The sequence below is a fragment of the Diabrotica virgifera genome, chromosome 1 (genome assembly GCF_917563875.1).
Source record: "Diabrotica virgifera virgifera chromosome 1, PGI_DIABVI_V3a".
Lineage (NCBI taxonomy): Eukaryota > Metazoa > Arthropoda > Insecta > Coleoptera > Chrysomelidae > Diabrotica > Diabrotica virgifera.
Window position 1 is genome coordinate 290,413,310 of NC_065443.1, and position 23,027 is coordinate 290,436,336.

At 33.5% G+C, this 23,027-nt stretch overlaps 1 protein-coding gene across 2 annotated transcripts in view; it reads left to right on the forward strand.

The window, feature by feature from the left end:
• The window catches only part of LOC114332210 (uncharacterized), a 77,278-nt gene that overhangs the window by 22,558 nt on the left and 31,693 nt on the right, over positions 1–23,027 (forward strand). The window contains exons 4-6 of one of the 2 annotated variants that reach the window (XM_050642123.1): positions 9,816–10,038; positions 15,229–15,326; positions 17,558–17,735. In XM_050642123.1, the coding sequence (XP_050498080.1) occupies positions 9,816–10,038; positions 15,229–15,326; positions 17,558–17,735 (499 nt within the window). The remainder of the gene's footprint in view (positions 1–9,815; positions 10,039–15,228; positions 15,327–17,557; positions 17,736–23,027) is intronic. The other variant, XM_050642124.1, reaches the window with a different exon arrangement.

Here is a 23,027-nt window from a genome sequence, read left to right on the forward strand (position 1 = left end):
TTTTAAGCATATCCCACAAACACTCTATAGGATTAAGCTCGGGTGAGCAAACAGGCCACTCCAAACAAGGGATACCTCCTGCTTCAATGATGTCTGTAGTCACTCTACTGGTATGTAGAGGTCCATCATCATGCAATAAAATTAAATTTTCTCCTGTTTCACCTCTCCAGAACCTGAATACAGGTTATCAACATACCTGTGACCAGTTAAAATTGATTGGATGAAAATGAAAGGAGTTCTTTTACGGATCACAATTCCTCTCCAGAACATTACACTGCCCCTTGTATATTTGTGAACAGATCTGACAGTTTTTGTTCTTGCTTGTCTTCCTCGACCTCTAAGTACAGGATTTCATGGGTCATCTGATTTTCCATCTGATTACATTAAATCCTGACTGTTTTTGAAAATAGCACATTTTGTCAATTCCCAATGTTCCAGTTTTGGTGATGAAGACACCAATTTAGGCGATCAATCTTGTGCTGCCTGGATAACTCGGGAACCCATAACTGTCTCCTGCTGTATACTTCTTGGTACGAACTCTTCTTCTTATCGTTTCAACTGAAACAGTTACCCCTGTAGCTTCCAAAAGCTGCCTTTGGAGCTGCAGGTGAGAAATGGTTGGGTGTCTTCCAGCTGATTGGACAATTAAACGATCGTGGAGAGCCTTTGGCTACTTTCCCTTCCTTTATTTTTGAGCTTTTCTAGTTCCTGTTACCTAGCATATGTTTTGGACAGAACGCCCTGTATTACGCCTAGCTCTACAGCTATGTTCATCTGAGAACATTACTTTCTCCACAAGACCAATAATCTTTCCTCGTTGTAAGTTCTATAACCCCACATGAGGCATATTTTCGTTTTTGGACGCAAAAGTTAGTTTATTTATTTTCGTTCAACTTGCAACTCAAGCAAATAATCTATACCGTACCAGACTGTACTATCCGATTGTCTTATATATTTGTTTATTTTCAATAAAAACATTTAATCTTCGCAACAATCACAAGTTTTTTCAAAAGAAATAAATATTACTTTGAAATACATGGTGATTCCATATAAGTTTGGGTGTGTGTATGTAGACCCAGTATAAGCAGAACTGGAGCTAATGAAAAGTAGATTCTTATTCGACAAATTCCAAATCAAATATTTCAACGTAAATTATCAAAAAATGAAGCACTTTTCGGTGAAAAATCATCACAACTTTTTTAAAGTGTTAAAAAAGTTATATTTTTGTTTATTTTTAAACAAGTTTTAAGTATCAAAATTAAGCAAGTAAAGCTTAAAATAATGTTCATTCCTTTTTTTGGTACAAAATCTTGAAAATTTATGAAAATATTGAAAAAACTTATAAGTATATTATTTATATGATCTGTAAGTTTCACCGGTTCACAGTGCTTATATTTCGAAATATTGGGATTTAAGGTAAAACTAATTTTTTGAAATTTAAAAAAAAATGTTTTTTTTTTCAAAATAACTTAAAAATTATTAGTGGTACCAAAAATCTTAAAGAGTAAAAAATATAGAAATTGGAATAAATCCTTTGTAAAAGGTATAAAATTTATTAAAATCCCTAAAGGGCTACATCAGAACAAAACGTTTTCGATTTTATTACAAAATCATCATCAGTGTAAGACCTAAAAGTAAGTATAACCTATTTTATTAATGTAAAATTGATATTTAAATTCTGACTAAGGTTTAAAACGAGTGGTTATACTCACAGTCTGGATGCTAGCTGAGCCACCAAAGAAATATAGGGGTAATAACCCTTCAAATATAAAATGTATGCTTTACAGATGCATATTTACTTAAAATGCCTTGTGATGGGCAAAAGGCAACAGGAATAATGCCCTAAGGTAAGGTATTTAAATTCCCAACATGTGGGATGCAAAAAAATTTGAGTTTACATTTCGATGACTTTATGGCAACTGAACGAAAGTTGAGTGATGTTTCTGAAAGGTGTCAAAGATCAAACCGAACAAAGTGACATAATGGTTACCATGTATTACCTCAGCCAACTGATTGTGATATATTTTTTAAAAAATTTTTCCAACAGTAATAACTAACATCAACAAAGATGTGGCTATAATAAAGTTTACCCCAATTTTGTAGGTTGTATTAAATGAGTTTTATAATGTGGATGGAGCAGTAGCCAGATTGTATGCAACCAACTATACATAATAATAATGAAAATAAATAAATTAGCTGGAAATGGATCCATTTATGTATAGGAACATCTGGGACCCAGTAATTAAGTGGGAAAATCTTTTGCTAAAATGTTTTATTTATGTGTAAAGGTTGATGATTGTGGTTCGAATTTAAAATGGAATCGAGTCCAAATGTGTTGATGAAAGTTGAGTATACTATGAATGAAAAATGGTTTAAATGTACTAATTGTAAGAGTAAATTGGGTAGTCTATTGTGTGTGGAGGTCTGATATCACAGTAGTGTTGAAATTATGATAAGTAGTATAATTTACAAGAGGAGGCTGATATGATATAAAGATATGTAGGTTGGTTGGCTAAAGATAGGTGTGTGTATTAAATTGAAGTGAAAACAAGGTATCAATTGAACTCGTAACTTGGGTAGAAATGGTAGGTCCTTTTATGTAACATAAACATCTAGGACTAAAAAAGTTTCAAGAATTAGGGTATATTTTTTTAACAAGTTACTGAGTTAAATTGAAAAGGTTTAAAATTGGATGGATGTATGAGGGTGTTTTGGAATACAGCTGGCATTGTTGGTAAATATCAGTTAATAACTAATGAAAAATATATGGTTAGATATCAAAATTATTTACTGTAATGAGGTGTGATGAGAAAGGCTGGGAGACCCAGAGATCATACTTTAAACTCTAAGGGTAAAAGAGTGGAAGTATTATGATATGAACGAATTTTTTTGTTTCGAAGTTAAGTTGGACCTAGGGCGAAAACTTGAAACGAATGATGATATGTTGTGAGAATGGGGAGGAAGAAATCAAATAGTGTCAAAGTTGTGACTTGCAGATTTAACAAAACTGTGAGAAATAAAGTTGAAGTAGATTAATTTGGAAGACTAGTAGAAAATAAGGGGTAATGAGTTAATGTTTTAAATGTCAATGTGAGACAAGTAGATATGGAGGAAAATTAATATAAATGAAAAAAGGATTTATAAACAGCAAAGAAGTTCAGAGATTTAAGTTAAGAAAAAAGTTGACGATGTAAGGGATTGAAGTCACGATTAAAGGACACATGGCGGTTGACACAATTAGGGCTTCTTTGCTTTTCTTTAATTATTTCCAAGTCTTCGTATAGATCCAGTTTTAAAAAATTTTTTAGCAAAAGATTTTCCCACTTAATTACTGGGTCCCAGATGTTCCTATACATAAATGGATCCATTTCCAGCTAATTTATTTATTTTCATTATTATTATGTATAGTTGGTTGCATACAATCTGGCTACTGCTCCATCCACATTATAAAACTCATTTAATACAACCTACAAAATTGGGGTAAACTTTATTATAGCCACATCTTTGTTGATGTTAGTTATTACTGTTGGAAAATTTTTTTAAAAAATATATCACAATCAGTTGGCTGAGGTAATACATGGTAACCATTATGTCACTTTGTTCGGTTTGATCTTTGACACCTTTCAGAAACATCACTCAACTTTCGTTCAGTTGCCATAAAGTCATCGAAATGTAAACTCAAATTTTTTTGCATCCCACATGTTGGGAATTTAAATACCTTACCTTAGGGCATTATTCCTGTTGCCTTTTGCCCATCACAAGGCATTTTAAGTAAATATGCATCTGTAAAGCATACATTTTATATTTGAAGGGTTATTACCCCTATATTTCTTTGGTGGCTCAGCTAGCATCCAGACTGTGAGTATAACCACTCGTTTTAAACCTTAGTCAGAATTTAAATATCAATTTTACATTAATAAAATAGGTTATACTTACTTTTAGGTCTTACACTGATGATGATTTTGTAATAAAATCGAAAACGTTTTGTTCTGATGTAGCCCTTTAGGGATTTTAATAAATTTTATACCTTTTACAAAGGATTTATTCCAATTTTTGTGATTGATGGTATACAGCCAACTACAAGAAAAACTTTTCTTTCCTTGTGGATTTTTTAAAAAATATAGGTTTTGATTTTCTGAATATTTCAGATTTTTGCTTTTTTGGAAGATAAAAATTGGTTAAGATATGACTGCTCAAAATTTGCATACCCTGGGTAGAGAATTTTTCATTTATTAAAAATTCATAATATAAAAACGTTACAGCATTACACACTTGTATGCAATGCTGTGCTTTTAGTGCTTTACACATGTTCCGTTGGTGGTTTGCGGAAACAATTATGAAATTAAAGTAAGTGTAAAACAACGAACAGTAATATATTTATTTATTTTGGGTAAACAAGCGTCCTTCGTTTATATGTCGTAAGGGTTTGGGATTTTTTAAGGAATTTTTAACCCCCCCCCCTCCCCACCAACCTACGTTACGTAATGCTTGAACGGTCCCTTTGTTATTTTAGCGAGGGTGTGACTGCGCTGCGTGCAAGCTGTGTCGATACTGACCGAGACCACAACGCTATTATGTCATCATGTATGTGGTTCTACTATGTGGCCAGAAAAGGCGATAAATTACTAAATCTGGCGTTTTAAAAGCTGAGAACCTTTCTGTAGTTTTTAAGAAGTTGACATAAAGAGCGTGGCCAATCTGGCAATTTGTGTTTCCCTGAAAAAGCCATTAACTTTATACAATCTGGTTTTGTATTTTAGGAACGAAAAACACATGTGAATTTAACATGAGACGTATTCTTTCGTTTTGAGAAAAGTTAATATTTAAAATTAGCAATTAAAAAAATAATAAATGAAGCGTGTCGCTACACACACAAATGTTACAAATTACTTTTCACCTTATATAATAATGCATGTAACTTTTATTCGAAGGCACTGCCATGATAGGTATGTAAGACATATGAATTGTTTTTAATTTTCCGTAATATTTTCGAAAGAAGGTTCCAGCTATGACGAATCAACTTTCAGCAGTGTGAGAAGGTGTTTATCAGTCAGTTAGTTTCTGATTTGAGTTTTTCGCAATTTCATAGATATACCAACGGCTCTTCTCCAGAAGTCCATTTCAGTTGTTCTCAGCATATTTTCGGATTTTTCTGTAAGTGGACAAGCTTGCTGCTATATGTTATAATGCTCTTTACAATGCTGTTATTGATGTTATTTTTATTTTCTTTGGAAATACTTTGGTCCCATAGGGGTTCAATAATGCGGCTGCTTTCCTTCCTTGTGTGCACTTTTCTTGGATATTCTTGTCCAATGTTCCATCTTGTGTAATTTTAAGCTCCAAGTATTTATATTCCTGACAGTGATTAATAGTTATTTCTTTTTCCAACCCTAGATCCTGCTGTATACCTCCGACGCACATATACAGGGTGAGGCAAATAAAGGGCCTATTAGAAATATCTCGAGAACTAAAGGCAACAGAATCATGAAAATTGGAATGAAGGGGTTTTGAAGGATGATCTATTAAATGAAAATATTTTCATCTCATTGCAACTTCCGGTTATACCGGAAGTTGCTTATAACTTCGTTTTTTTAAATGGGACACCCTGTATATTTTTACATTTTTGGATTCTCTTCGATGTCTTCTTTCTTAAAATATGAGATTTTGTAATATTATACAGGGTATTTTAAAAGATATTTACGTTTCTTTATTAATTTCGTAGCAACATTCACACCCTGTAGAATTGTAGTAGTTAGACATCTAAAACTCTACTTACTTCAAATGATTTTTAATATAGTCTACTATTGTTAAGAATCATTAGTATAGCTAATTTTTTAATTTTAGTATACAGGGTTAGTCGAAACTCGGAATGAGTATTTTCTGAGTTTTCTTAAATGGAACACCCTCTATTTTAGTATTGTAATGAAATGATATTTTATGGTACTTTTTTATTTCTTAAGCATTCCCTATACCTAACTGCTTTAATTTGTGCTTAATTGTTAATCGCACCAACAATCTTAACTACGTAGGTATTTTGATAGCTAAACCTTATTGGTAATTTTAAGGATCAGTCTGGATTAATATGTATTTATTTCTAAAAAATTATTTGTGATTGAATTTTTTCACGGCCAACCTAATAAAATTTTACGTATTTTTTGTTGCAATTAATGTTTAGCTTGAATTACCAATAACTTACAAATTAAAGCAATTAGGTATAGGGAATACTTATAAAATAAAGAAGTACCATGAAATAGCATTTCATTACAATACTAAAATACAGGGTGTTCCATTTAAGAAAACTCAGAAAATATTCATTCCGTGTTTCAACCAACCCTGTATACTAAAATTTCAAAATTAGCTATACTAATGATTCTTAACAATAGTAGACTATATTAAAAATCACTTGAACGTAAGCAGAGTTTTTAATGTCAAACTATTACAATTCTACAGGGTGTGAATGTTGCTACGAAATTAATAAAAAAACGTAAATATCTTTTAAAATACCCTGTATAATATTACAAAATCTCATATTTTAAGAAAGAAGATATTGAGGAGAATCGAAAAATGTAAAAATATACAGGGTGTCCCATTTAAAAAAACGATGTTATAAGCAACTTCCGGTATAACCGGAAGTTGCAAAGAGATGAAAATGTTTTCATTTAGTAGATCATCCTTCAAAACCCCTTCATTCCAATTTTCACGATTCTGTTGCCTTTAGTTCTCGAGATATTTCTAATGGGCCAGTTATCTGCCTCACCCTATATAGTGATGAGCGCGCTAATCACCGGTAAAATAACGCAAAGGATGGAAGACATATTATGTTATGAGATAAGAAGAGATGAAACTAGTAGAGGTGGGAAATTTAGCGATGAAAACCTATAACTTTACATTATATTGATTGTTTCCCTAGTTTCTCACCTTTAGACGTATCGGACGAGTTGGGCAACTACCACTGTGACAGTTTTAGTTGACATACTCCTCTGATACGTCTAAAGGTGGGAAACAGTCAATATAATGTAAATTTATAGGTTTCTATTGCTAAATTTCCCACTTTTACTAGTTTCATAATATGTTTCCGTCTTTTGCGTTATTCTGTATTCCGTTTTTTTGGTATTCACTTCTAAATCCCAGTTCCGGTACTCTTCTATCATTTGGTGGGTCATATATTCAATATGGTGATAATCCTGGGCCAATAGAATCTGATCATTCGCAAAACATAGAGCGTATAGCATGTTATCATTTAGCGGTATACCCATATTTTTACATTTCCTTATCCAGGATTTCAAAACTTGCTCCAAATATATTTTAAATAGCGTCGGCGATAGACAGCAGCCCTGTTTTAGACCCTTACTCACTTCAAATCCTGACGAGATTCCCTTGCCTAGCTTAACTTTTGCTATATTGTGGTGGTATAGATTTTTTACAACTTTAATGAGGTTCAGACTGATGTTAGTTTTTTCGAGGACTTCCCAAAAAGTGGCGGCTCGTGGTAATTTAAAATGGGTGTTCAATTAAGGAATGTAATTATAGAAACGGTGCATAAAAGCCGCGGGCAATTGCGGCACAGGCAAAAAAATTTTGGGGCCTCGCCCTTTTTTGTCTAAAGGACACCACACACATCTTACGGAATATATAATGTCACTCAAATTCAATATAACTTACATGAATAGATTCGTCTCAATTTGACGGTTATTTCGTATCATTGCGCCAACTCTTAATTATGATTAATTACAAAATTTTACACAATCGATAAGACGGGATAAAATGTAATGATTTTTTTTCACTTGGTCGTTAAAGTCTATTTTATATTGATTTCCTATACTCAGAATCTAATAATTGGCGAACATCAATATTGCCAATATCTGAGAGTTGCCATTCATTTTTTAAATGAATTTGGGAAGATCCGTGTTTTTTTAATTTTTGTCGATAAAGGAGCAGGGCCGTAACTACCATTGGGGCAACCGGGGCAATGCCCCGGGGCCTCCGACGAAGAGGGCCCCCGTTTAGTTGGCCGTGCATAGATTTTAACGAAGAAAATAAAAATATGCATTTTAAAAGCCGATCCCAGCTAAATATTTTAAAAAGACCGCAATATAGTTTTAATTTTTCATTGGGGAAATTAGTCTTTTCGACTAAAATGCAATTGTAATATATAGAACAGGGCCCTTGAGGCCTGAGCTAAGCCGGGGTCCCCGAGACCTCAACATAAATTATTGTATACTTGGGAAATTAGTTATTTCGGCGTATAAAACCTAAAAGTCCATTGGAAGAGGGGGCCCCGAGACCTTTCGTAAACATATAAATTGTGACTGAGGAAATTAGTTATTTTGGCGAAATAAAAATTCAACCGGATTAGGTGCCCCAGGTTCCAGCTACTTTGGTAGACCACATCTTGGTACGTGAAAGGAACCACATATTGAAGAGAAAGGTATAGATAAGATTGAATGAGCACATTAGGATCAGTCCTACCAGTACACTGACCAGCTTCACAGAGTGTGTTTGGCTCACACTGCAGTAGCTTAAGGCAGCTTAAGGTGTATTTATATCAAAGCAAACACGTACAAAGGAACGAATTCGTAGGTGTTCGCTTGGTTATTCGTTCGGTACAAAGTAAGACCATTTACATTGTAGCGAACGAACGCATTCGTTGATAATCCGTCCGCAATGTCAGATACAGGTGAAGATGTAATCATTAGCGCTGCTAATTTTATAGTTATTGTAGGACATACTGAAAAAAAGAAAGAAGAGAGTGTGGTATTCACACAGGAGGGAAAATGCGCTTTCAAGGGGTTTAATATCAAACATTTTTCCAGACCCCCGTTGCACTGGAGGTGCATTCCCCAAACCTCCCGGTAGGGCGGCCCCCAGATCACACTTGCTCCGGGGCCCTCAACATCGTAGTTACGGCCCTGTAAAGGAGATAAATCCCGAACGCCCGTTTTTGTCCACTCTGAAGAAATAGTTTCATTTTTCGAAAGTACTAAACATGGAAAACAAAACAAAGAATGTAGTTTATCACACCCGCACAACCACGAAAGTTTTTTATATTGTTCAACTTTAAAGCAACGTTTAAACTTTTTTTTTATAGCACATTCTTGTACCAAGTTTATCTCCGGCCGAGGTGGACCATTATTTTTTATAAGAAGTCGATTTTCAAAACTATTTGCATTTTCTTTTATAAAATCCACTGAATAAGGCTCCATAATAAAACTATTAATATTGTATTTAAGATTTAACCGTATTTATCTAGAACCCACAACAGAAAATTCCAAACTGTGAACCGAAACGCTCCACTGGTCTCCGCGTGCAGTGCACAAATCATCACTGTTTTAGATAGGCGAAATGCTTTTCCACCGATTTTTAGATTTCTCTTTTTAATACGGGGGTAGATTAGTACTAGTACTGGCTGGTTCCACCAGAGCACAAGAAGTATCTGCGTTTGCCACGTGCATCCAGCTGCGTAGAGCAAATAAATATGATTAATAAATAAAGTTATGTTTTAATGATTCTATGAGCTTAAAAAAATATTTTAATATTTATGAGATTTAAAAAAACTGTATTTTAACTTTTATTGGGTGTTCACTATGATTTTTAAGTTTATGTACACTAAATGAAGTTCTTGATTGTAGACTATAGATTTGTTTGTCTATTAACTGCATTACATAATATAGGTGGTCAGTGGTGGATCTGTCAGTGCGGAAACCGGCTTGCTCTTCGTCAAATAATAAATTAATGAAATTTCAAGATTGAGGTCAATAACGGAGATCAAAGTTGCTGTCTTGCCAAAAATAATTCAAGGTATGTTTTCTTTTTAGGTAGAAGACATGAACAACTTACGCATTTTACCAGCAAGTTCACGAGTTATTTCTCACAAGAATTTAAAAAAAATCGTTTCACGAATCGGATGTTACGATGAAATGATGGAATGGGACCGTCTTTTGAACGACGACGACGATGATTATGCCTATCATCCGTCTTATTTCCCTCGGCTAACTTTCAGGAATATGGAATTAGATATAAACAATGATATAATATATAGTAAGTACTAAATTTACTGGTTTAAGTGAGTGGAAAGATTCACTGAAAGTTCTGGATATTATGTATTTAATAGGATTGTTATTAGCAATTATAACTTCGGTCGAACTTATACGCATTTCAACCTATACTATATAAATTACTAATATCTCGCCGTAGCGATGACGGTCGCGAGTTCAATGCTTTTTCCCCATCCAAAAAGTGCACAACGTTGCTAAAGAAGTTTTCACTTCAAAAATACTTTAAACACTAATCAGTTATGATGATTGGAGTAGGAATAGTGTGGCCTCTCTTGCGTTTGATTCGTAAACTCCTTCGGGTACACACTCTATCCCCCTCCAACCATCAAATCTGTCAAATCGTAACGTGATGCACACCGGAATATGTTTTTGAATCGCAGAGTAATTTACAAAAGAGGATGCTGTTGACCGTTGTTCACTACGTTCAAGCGCGCTGGTGCGAACCTGCTACAAAGCGAGTCGAAGGTAGGGATATTCAACACTATCTCGCTACCTTCGACTCGCTTTGCAGCAGGTTCGCGGCAGCACGCTTGGGCGTAGTGAGAAACGTCTAAACGACAGACAAAAAATAAATTGAAAATAAAAGTTGACAAAACTTTAAACTCGTTTTTCGCAAAACTGCTTTTTTCAAAGGCGGTAGACATGGTAACTCAAAAACTACTTTATTGATCAACCTGGAATTTTGTATATATTTTCGTTAGACATTTCGTGAGGTACGCTGTCAAGACATTTTTTGTTTTATGCTTATTTTTTGTTAAACAATAAATATGTTGGTTTTCACCCTTTAAAAAATTCGTTGTTTTGACTTCTGAGTGATACCAAAAAGTCAAAAATCGGTAAAACTAAATAAACTCGAGAGCTTTACCTCGAGAAACTCATAAGCTAATAAAATCTTTTTAATTTTTTGTTTAACGTGATCCAATAATATTATCCTGATAAATACATATCCTGATTATATACATATTATCCTGAACTTGTTGAAATAATGACACCGCAGCTGTAGAAACATAATACTTATATGAGGAAATGTGTGAGTTCTCAAGAACGGCTAATAATAACACTTAGTATTTTAATAATATAAAAGTATTTTAAAATATTTATTCAAATATATCAATGATTAAAATAAGAATGATGAAATCAAATGTTTATCAATAATATTACTTATATAATTAAATATTAAATGAGTTAAGTCATTTTTATGCAGACAACGCATTCATAGCAAGTTTCCACAATTCATGTTTTGGTTCACAAAAGGGTATTCTGTAGAATTCTATAGGATTCCTGTTGATATTCCATTTTGTTGTACCCACAAAGACGCGAAATACGATGAAACGCAAACACCAGTTTCCTGCAAGCCGGTTTCAATGCAACTGATCTGTATGCGTTTCAAACCGTCGGTTTGAAAAGGTCAAAATAGGTTCATCAATGGTCTCTCATAGGCGTCTATGGCATAAACTCAAAAGTAACTGAAGGTTGCAGTCTCGTTACATTTGCGTTTCACCGTATGTTTTGGCCCTTAGTCCTACCTATTAAGAATATAGAGGGGTGCATATAGATTTTCACTTCGAAAAAATCGAACAAGATAGAACTTTTTGTAATTTCATTAAGAAATGTTTAATAAACAACATATGAAAAAGTTCTACTCGAGACGTGGGTGCTTCATTTTTTATTAAACAAATGAACTACGAAATTAGATGTTTGTTTAAATAACTCCGAAAATATAAATTCTAGATCAAAACTGACTTGATCATTGAAAAATTCAGAAAATTTTACAAAAAAAAATCTTATACAAAGAATTTTATAAAATTAAATCTATCTTCTATAATTTTTTATTTATAATGCTAAAGTCACCCTTCTCACAAACATTGGCGCACTATTCGCGGTGTGCAAGTACTTGGAAAGGGAAACGAGAAACGACCGTGCGCGAGTCGCGGAGAAATATTGCAACTATCTTAAATAATTCATATTGTCAATTGAAATTGTCAAATTGACGTATATTTCATACCTTCTGTCATTGACGCAGAAAAATTATATATTGCTCTACAATATTGATATGATATGCAATTATTATATAAAGGTAAATTTAATTACTTGTATTTTGCTTGCAGTACTGCATTTTAATAACTGATTTTATTTACTACATACAATTGTTTACGTTTGCTAAACATAACCTGCATCTTATTTTTTCTTCTTATTATTTTTTTGGACTATGGTCTTGACAATTATCCAGCAACCACGACTAATATAATTGGCCAATATAATTAAAAGTGCGAATAAAAGTACAGAGCGTAGAAATATAGGTCGCTTTGCCGAACTTGCACGGTCCCAATAAACTAACGTAAAGCGAAGTGCACGGTTGAGTTATTTTAATGTAATTCTTTAACTAATGGATCAAATAAAATTTTACAAATTGAACATGAAAGAAGAATAATTAAGCTATCTTATGGTTATCATAGAAAGAAATAAAATTTATGGGCATAAGTACGGTGTGGGCGGAAAGTGAGCCTTACATGAATTTGGTTCAAAAATGATTTAAAAATGTGTAACTAATACAATTTTTCTTATAAAACTCTCAATTTTGCACAACTTACCTTTCAAGCATCTTACTAAATGATGTTTCATTCAAAAAAAATCTCAAAAATTTAATTCAAATGATATGACGTCTCAAAAAATGTAATTTTTGAAATCTTCGTAATTTTATAGAATTACCACCATTTAAGACGGTATTACTCAAGTTTTAACAGATCTATTACAGTTTTATAGGTGCTTTTTTAAAGTTTATGATGTAATCTTTAAAATGCACTAAATTATTTTACTTTAGAAACGAAATAAACTATTTATTTTTAAGAAAATTAAGAAAGATAACAAAAATGTAATACAAAAACCGAAAATTACCAGCTAAAAAAATGTTTATACAAAGTGATCAAAACTTTTTTCTGTAAAACTTACCTAAAATACATTTAATGATAAGATTCAACAATAATAAATGTTCAGCAAAATTTTTTTTTAGCTCTTATACAGTATGTCTGCGTAACTTGGAACCTCTTGATAACTTTTTTATTATCAGTTTTACGAAAAAAAGTCATTCTTTATAAAATACTCTGCGTCGTATATAATCTTAGATGCGATCATCAAATATCAAATTTAATTAATGTTATACGAGGTGTGTCAAAAAATATGAATTTCACTCAAGAGTAAAGTACCTTTACATTTCACAATATCGAAAATTGTTATTAAGAAAAGTTGTTTGGAATTAAAAAATTTGTTTTGGTGTTCAATTATATCCTTCTAATTAAAATATTGTGAATAATAAAAGCACTTAACTTTTAAGAAAAATTCATATTTTTTACATACCTCGTATAAAATTAAAAAAGTATGATATCTGATGGTTGTATCTTAGATTTTAGACCAGGGAAAGCATTTTATGAAGAATAACTTTTTTTTCGTAAAAGTGATAATAAAATAGTTATCATAATTGTAATAAAATGATGATGAGTATCCGTAATTTGAGAAAAAATTGATTTTTTTTTTTTCGATTAGAATGATGTAATTGTATATTTAGACATAGTTTCTAATTTCAAACAACTTTTAATAATAGAATTTTTTGATATTCTAGAATATAAAGGTACTTTACTCTTTAACGAAATTCATATTTTTGACATAACTCGTATAAAATTGATAAAATTTGATATCTGATGGTTGAGTTTTAGATTTTTGACTATCCAGAGAATTTTATTAAGAATAACTTTTTTCGTAAGATTGATAATAAAAAAGTTTTCCATATGGTTCCTAGCTAAACAGACACACTGTATAAGAGCTTCTGTATAAGAATTTTCAAATTGTAATGCCATATTCGGATTCAGCATAATCAAAAACAAAATAGAAACATATTTGATCAAAGTAAAATGATGAATTTAACGATATTTTTATAATTATTTATACAAAACAATTGTTATTGTTTAAACAATTAAACAATTAACGGCCAAATCTGCGAGTAGAACTTTTTACTTTAACATGTATGTAAACTAACAAAAAAAGAATGTGTGTGTACTTTGTACGCACGTAAGAAGTTATACTTCTATTATATGATTTAAACGAAATTAATATACTTTTTATTTATATTTTGTTTAAATATTAAACTAATTTATACTTACTACTTCTCAAACATTTTTATTAGAACAGTGCCAAAAATTAAAATAATAAAAGAATAAAACACACACAAACACATTAAACAAGCCACAAATGATGTCTGAACATTAATTGTCGAAAATTTTTTTAACTAAATACGTATTTTCTGAAAATACAATTATATAATAAATATACTTACAATCATAAAATGTATTAAAAAAAACAAAAAAGAAAGTTTCTATTGGGACTCGAACCAGCGCTGATAAGAGCGGTTGGTATTGGAATTCATTCGCCTTCTCCGCTTAGCCACGGACACTATGTGTCATTATGTACGAAGATCGACTAACTAAACGGATTAAACTTGTGATATTTTGAAAACTGATCAAATTATTTTAATTTTGAATTGAAATGATTTAGAATTGAAAAATACAACAAAACATAGAGTAAAAAAACAATATATTAGGTGAATATTGATAGAAATTTTGATGGTAATCAAATTATATAAATAAAAGTATTACATACTATGTATTTTGGCAGATCAAATAGGTAGGTTTATACCCATGATACATTAACAATTATTACGTACCTGTTGCTTTTAAAAACTATTTAAAAGTCACTACAATATTATAAACTTTTTTGTTTCTGTCCTCACAACAATAAAACTAATATATTATACATTTGTTTACCTTTACCTCCAAACCACAGCTGCCATATCGGATAATTTTTGACATGTCATTTGAACATCCAATCAGAACAAAGTTATAATGCGCATGCGCCGGGCTGATAGGTTTTAACATATAAAAAAATCACCCTCTATCGCCGGTAAAGAAGTATAACTTCAAAAAGTTTTAGAAAAATATAAGCTTGTTTGAATTTTTCCGAAACAATGCATGTTTTCGTTCTAATTGCACTCCCCTAATAAATAGGTTTGAAATAACATGAAATTAATAGCAGTCAAATTTTTTTAATATCTCAATAGGTCTCTTTCCCTTTCATAGCCCATGCGTTACACGTTACATTATTAACTGTGATTATGATTTTTCAGAAAACTTTAAACCCACTGTTCCACGACCTCACGGAGACTGCTGGTTAAGTTTTCAGACATTCTATAACAATAAACCGTGTGGACCTACATTAGTTGAGGTAATGTTATTTTTTAGTATATTTGCTAATAATAATAAACACATCAAATATGCCTAAGGAACGCCAAGTTTTTTTTTTCATATACAGGGTGTTTGGTAAAGAATAGGCCATAGCTTAACCTTAGATTCCTGAGCTTAAAATAGGTCAATTAAGCTAACTTACCTTAGTACAAAAGTTGATAATAACCGAAATACAGAGTGCCAAAGTAAAACTTTTATTTTATTTATTTTTGAATATTTCCTGACAGGCATGGAACAACAACACGAAATTTGGTAAGTGGTGCTGGTATTGTACAATCTACTAAATTATGTTAAACAAACGTTTCTGGCTACTACCAGAGGCGTACGACGGGGGAACGTGAATGGTTGACCCTTCCCAAATTCTACGCCACTGGCGGAATTGCTATTTTAGTGCAATTTTTTGATTCTCCAATACTTTCTATGTAAATAATATACTCTTGATTCGTAACGATAAAGCCATTAGTTTTCGAGATATTTGAAGCTAAAAACGAAGGAGCATAATACATTAATCAAGATAAGTGTGCCTTTTCATTTTCAACTTCAAATATCTCGAAAACTAATGATTTTATCGTTACGAATGAAGAGTATATTATTTACATAGAAAGTATTGGAGAATCTAAAAATTATGCTAAAATAGCATTCATCAGTGGCGTAGAATTTGGGAAGGGTCAACCATTCACTTTCCCCTGTCGTACGCCTCTGGTATTAACCAGAAACGATTATTTAACATAATTTAGTAGGGTGTACAGTACCTACACTTTCTTCCAAGTATCATAAGGATATGTCAAATAGTTTTATAGTACCGGGCACACATAGTTCTTAAAGTTTTAAATAAAGAATAAATTATCTAAAAAAAAAGAATACTTTAAAATAATTTGACATATCCATGTCATACAAAGTCACGGTTTTTATTATTTTTTTTTGTGACGCTCATGATCGAAATAGTGCACCAAAATTTGGGAATAAGTACGTCATGACGTAACTAAGTAAAATCTCCAGGGATGGCACGCTGCGTGGCCGACAAAGGGGTGGGACAGGGGTGAATATAAAAAATATAAGGGGTTTTTTGCCGTATCGAGATTGTGCTCCAAAATTTGGGAATAAGTAGATCATGACATTGCTAAGTAAAATCTCCAGGGGCGGAACCGGGCGTAGGGGACAAATGTTGTGCTGCGTCACAAAAAAAATAATACAATTTGCTACTTTGACCCCTTAAAACTACCCTCATCTCCAACTTTGGTTTCCGCCCCTGGAGATTTTGTTTGGTTACGTGATGATCTACTTACTCCCAAATTTTGGTTTACTATCTCGATCGCGAACATCACAAAAAATCCCTTATAATTTTTATATTTATCCCTGCCCCCACCCTTTTGTCGGCCACGCAGCGTTCCGCCCCTGAAGATTTTACTTAGTTACGTCATGACCTACTTATTACCAAATTTTGGTGCACTATCTGGATCATGAGCTTCACAAAAAAAATAATAAAAACCGCGATTTTGACCCCTTATAACTACCCTCGTCCCCCACTCTGGTTTCCGGCTCTGAGAATTTTACTTAGTTATGTCATGGTCTACTTATTCCCAAATTTTGGTTCACTATCTCAATCACGAACGTCGCAAAAAACCCTTTATATTTTTTATATTCACCCCTACCCCCACCCCTTTGTCGGCCACGCAGCGTTCCGCCCCTAGAGATTTTACTTACTTACGTCATTAGACGTTCGTGATCGAGATAGTAAACCAAAATTTGGGAGTAAGTAGATCATCACGTAACCAAACAAAATCTCCAGGGGCGGAAACCAAAGTTGGGGATGAGGGTAGGTTTAAGGGGTTAAAGTCGCAGTTTGTATTATTTTTTTTGTGACGCAGCACAACATTTGTCCCCCCGCAGCGTTACGCTCCTGGAGATTTTACTTAGTAATGTCATGATCTACTTATTCCCAAATTTTGGTGCACTATCTTGATCATGAGCGTCACAAAGTAAATAATAAAAACCGCGACTTTGACCCCTTATAACTACCCTCGTCCCCCACTCTGGTTTCCGGCCGTTGGGGAAAGTCATGTACACAACCAATTCAACATATCCCCGTATCGTTTTTCCATATTACTTATCACGCACAAAATCCGCTTCTATCTCTCCGACTATAAAGTGATGGTAATTCTGGTATTGAGGATGATTTCATTATTTTTGAAATACGATTTTTTTTTTCAGTTTAAATTTTCTGCTCAATCCATAAAGAACAATAAGATTTACGAGCTTGCTTTACACCCTTGTTGTACACACCCAAATATTTGTAACCCACCGTGTAAAAAAGAGGCACAGGAGATTCTTAAATCAGAAAATTGTGTAGAACTGAGACGATTGCGTCTGACAACCGATATTCTTGATGGTAAGTATACTACACTCATGGACAAAAATATTGAATATTTTGAAATTATCATTTTCCTTCTTGTATGTAGGCTTTAAAGCCTGTTTCTTCCTCAGTATTAGCCTCCTAAATTGTTTAAATTATCTCACCATCTTTTCCTGGGTCTGCCAATACTTCTTTTCGTCCATTTGGTGACTTATCTCGTGCTATTCGTACTATCCTATCCTCTGCCATTCTACTAATGTGTTCGTTCCACTCCTGTTTCCGTTTTGTCGCCCATCCATTTATGTCTTCTACATTGCATACTCTACTTATGTTTTTGCTTCTACCTATCCAACAGACTTTTTCCTAATATTAGTCGAAGTATTTTCATCTCTGTTGTTTCTAGTAGTCGTCTCGTTTTAGATGTGTCAGGTCTTATCTCAGCCGTGTATGTCAATTGGGACCGTGCAAGTTCGGCAAAGCGACACCTGGTTTCTACTCTCTGCAACTTTATTCGCACTTTTAATTATATTGGCCAATTATATTAGTCCTGGTTACTGTATAATTGTCAAGGCCATAGTCCAAAAAAATAATAAGAAGAAAAAATAAGATTCAGGTTATGTTACTAAAACGTAAACAATTGTATGTAATAAATAAAATTAGTTATTAAAATGCAGTACTGCAAGCAAAATACAATTAATTAAATTTACCTTTATATAATAATTGCATATCATATCAATATTGTGGAGCAATATATAATTTTTCTTCTTCAACGACAGTAGGTATGAAATGTACGTCAATTTGACAATTTCAATTGACAATATGAATTATTTAAGAAAGTTGCAATATTTCTCCGCTATTCGCGCACGATCGTTTCTCGTATGCCTTCCAAGTACTTGCACACCGCGAATATAGGTCTAATTGCTGCTTTATAGATTATTGCTTTTGTGTCTTGTCTTGGGTGTTTGTTCTTCCAGATTGTGTCATTAAGAGATCCTGCCACTTTACTTGCTTTTAAGCTTTGTTGTCGTACTTATTCTTCAACATTCTTCAACATCTCCGTAACTAGTTATATCGATTCCTAGATATCTAAACCTTGCTTCCTGCTTTATTATTTTCCCATCAATTTCGATTTTAAATCGTAGTGGGTATTTAGTCGAGTCACTAGAGAATGCTCCAATAACGGACTTAACATAAATGCAACAAAGACAAAGTTACTTGTGGTTAGTAAACAAGACGTCGGCCCTATGCAACTAATTGTCAATGATGAATCAGTAACAAAAGTTAACCATTTTAAATACCTAGGATGTTGGATAAACGAGACATTAAATCCGGATGAAGAAATTAAAACTCGTATAGAAATTGCAAGAGCATTTATGAAACTTAGATCTATTCTGAGCAACTCTCAGCTGAACTTACAACTAAGAATCAAGTTCCTAAAATGTTATGTGTATCCTGTATTATGATGAACAAATTAGAAGCCTTTGAGATGTGGTCGTATCGTAGAATGCTCAGAATATCTTGGGTTCAACGCATTTCAAACAGAGAAGTCTTAAACAGAGTAGGTCAAGGCGAAGGTGACTTAATGAAGATGATAAAAAAGAGAAAACTTGAATATCTGGGACATATAATGAGAGGTAGCAGATACAGGATGCTGCAGTTAATACTCAATGGAAAGATCGACGGAAAAAGAGGAATTGGTCGAAAGAAATATTCATGGCTCCGAAACCTTCGTCAATGGACTGGCTTATCAGCAGATCAATTGTTACATGCCGCAGAAGATCGAGAACGATATCGGCAAATTGTTATGGAAGCTACCCACGCCTAAAAATTTGGGCACGGTACTTAAAGAAGAAGAAGGGTATTTAGTTGTTGTCATACATTTGGTTTTTTCTGCTATTATCATATTGTATTTCTTGGCTGTTGTATTGAAGATGTGTGTTACTAAGATGTGTGAAATTATCATGTGGAGTGAAATTTTTTGGGCTGCAATCCTTAGCCCTCCCAGGGTCATAGAGATAGGATTTCTTTTCCGAATGCGATGTTTTAAGCGTCACATAAATCCTCGATCGAATTTAAATCTGATATGTTATATATTTTCGAGATGTGGTGTTACAGGCGCATTTTGAGAATTTCGTGGGTAAATCGTGTGACTAATGTTGAGGTTCTACGTAGAATAGGCAAGGAATGCGAGATTATTAACACAATCAAAGAGCGCAAACTAGAATATCTTGGCCATGTTATGAGGAATGAACAGAGATATGGCTTGTTGCAACTCATTCTTCAAGGCAAAGTATTTGGAAAGAGAGGACCAGGGAGAAGAAGAATATCTTGGCTTCAAAACCTGAGAAAGTGGTTTAATACATCGACAACCGGACTATTCAGAATAGCAGCAAGCAAAGTTAGGATAGCCATGCTGATCGCCAACATCCGGAACGGATAGGCACCTTAAGAAGAAGAAGATGTGATATATTGTTGCCTATATGATATTTTAAATTGAATCTCATCAAGGTAAGTATTAACTATTCTAATAGTGAGTTTTCGTGCAGTAGCTCGAATCTGTCACATCCAATATGGCCGGCAGATGGTAAGACATGATCTTCTAAAATGTTTTAATGTACATGTCAGCTGTCATTCACCCAATCACTTCCTATGTCTTTTCCAAGAAATACCATTCCATGGCACTATGCCGCCGCCACCAATATGGAAGCCGCACTATTCGCCCCGTGCATCTCCCATCTATTTACAGTCACGTGACACGCTGACAGTTTTGTAAGGACGTTTTAACATTGAGTCTTATGGGATTATTTTGTTAAACTTGAATATTTTATTTTGTAGTGATAATAACCGAATACAATTGTTAGAATTCATTAGTTATTAATTTATAGTGTAATTTATAGTGCAACAAAAATATTTTCTTTTTCGTTAATTAAGATTTATTGACATAAACTGCGATAGTGAGGTTATGTATATGTCGTAGGCAATCGGCGAAACATGTCATTCCGTGAAAAGCCTAGTCATTCCACGTATTGCCGGCAAACGCTGTATTACAATCATTAGTACTTTGTTTGACTGAAATTATGCGCCATTTCAGGGACTGCCGTCTACGGTTTAGGCAAACGGTGACACCGCCCGAATGATTGAACGTTACAGCGTCTGACGGTTGTATGTTTAGTCAATTCAGTCGTCGAATTAAGATTTTATCACATACCTCGTTACAAGTGTTCATTATTATATAAATATTATAAAAATATGGATATACACAAGGGTATATTTTATGAAAAAGTAATCTAATATTATCAAGTGAACAAGAACGCCAAAAAGCCGTGGAATTATGATAAAATGAATGAGGTATGAACCACTCAAATCTAACCTTAACTATAAAAAATGCGTGGCCGTTCATTTCTATACAATTCCTTATAAAATTCATATAGCTTTCATAAAATACACCCTTGTGGATATTCATATTTATATAATAATAAACACTTGCAACGAGATATGTAGTAAAATCATTCGACGACTGAATTGATTAAACATACAACCGTCAGACGCTGTAACGTTCAATCATTCGGGCGGTTTCACCGTTTGCCTAAACCGTAGACGGCAGTCCCGGAAATGGCGCATAATTTCAGTCAAACAAAGTAATAATGATTGTAATACAGCGTTTGCCGGCAATACGTGTAATGACTAGGCTTTTCACGGAATGACGTGTTACACCAATTGCCTACAACATATACATAATCAAACTGTTGGAAAGTGAAGAATTTATATCAGATTAAGTGCGTTTTTATTTTCTGTTTATATTAATACATCATATCACTAGTGTGACACGGTATTTTTTAATGTCCCATTTAAACATACACAAAGCGTCCTTACAAAATTTCAAAACACCGCCACCATGAGCAGGTCGGTCGATTTTTCTTTGGTACTTTGTTAACACTCGGAGCGAATACCGTTCACCATATGGAAGCATGATTGACAAAACTTCTACAGAAGAGTTGGCGAACGGTATTTCAGTTGTAACCTCATGCAGAGGGTAAATTTGTGAGATGGTGGCATAGTGCTATGGCTATGGAATGGTATTTCTTGAAAGGGGCACACCGAACTTGTGGAAGCGATTGGGTGAATGACAGCTGCATGTACATTAAAAACATTTTAGAAGATCATGTTTTGCCATTTGCCAGCCATATTGGATATGACAGATTCGGACTAATGCACATTAACGCACGTCCTTATGTCGCTAGAATGGTTAATACTTACCTTGACGAGATTCAATTTAAAAATTATATTGGCCACCATATAGCCTATATCGAAGTTAAATCCGGAAAGGTCAAATGCTGCGATGCTACGTCTTATATGTCCTTTTTTATACAGTTGAATCATGGACCTTAAACGAAGCTATATGCCGAAAATTTGCCGAAGCATTTGAGATGTGGCTATATCGGAGAATTACTAAAATCCCGTTTACTGACCGGCTCACAAATGAGGAGATCCTTAAGAATGGGAAAGAACCGAGAGGTACTAACCACCATCAAATGTCGAAAGTTGGAATACTTTGGACACCATCTAGCCTAGCTAGAGACCATCTTGCAAGGAAAAATATTTGGAAAGCGAGGTCCAGGAAGAAGAAGAACATCCTGGTTAAAGAACCTCAGAACCTGGTTCAAATGGGGTGCCGTTGTCAAAATACAAAACACTACTAAATATAAACAAAAATGTTGTTGCTAAGTAAAAATTTCTTCTAATAATTTATACAGGGTGTCCAGAAACTCTACCGATAAACGAAGACAGGAGATTCCTCAGATAATTTTAAGACAATTTAACCCAATTCACCTAGTCCGAAAATGCTTCCTAAGGGAGCTAGAGCTCTTTGAAGATGGCGCCATGTAATTAGTTTTTCTTAAATACCTCCAGAACGCTTCCATTTAGAAAAACGAAAATTTGTATACATATTTACTTTCCAGAAATGAGTCGATTCCATCCATTGCGAATTTCTAGTACCGGTCATAGGCGCCCGTTTTGGGTAGGGCAACGGTTATTTTATCGCATAACTTTTTTGTCTTTAACTTTTAAGCATTTTTGATACTGGATTATTAAATTGTGAGGTATTCTAGTACTAAAAGGTACTCTTACTTTAAGTCGGTAGGACACACCGTTTTCTAGAAAAATCGATTTGAAAGTTTTTGGTTTTGGGAATTTGAAAAAAGAAATAAATTTAAAAAAAAAACGATGTATTTTACCAACTTAAAGCAAGAGAAACTTTTATTACTCGAATATCTCATAATTGAATAATCTAGTGTCAAAAATACTTAAAAATTAAAGATAATAAAG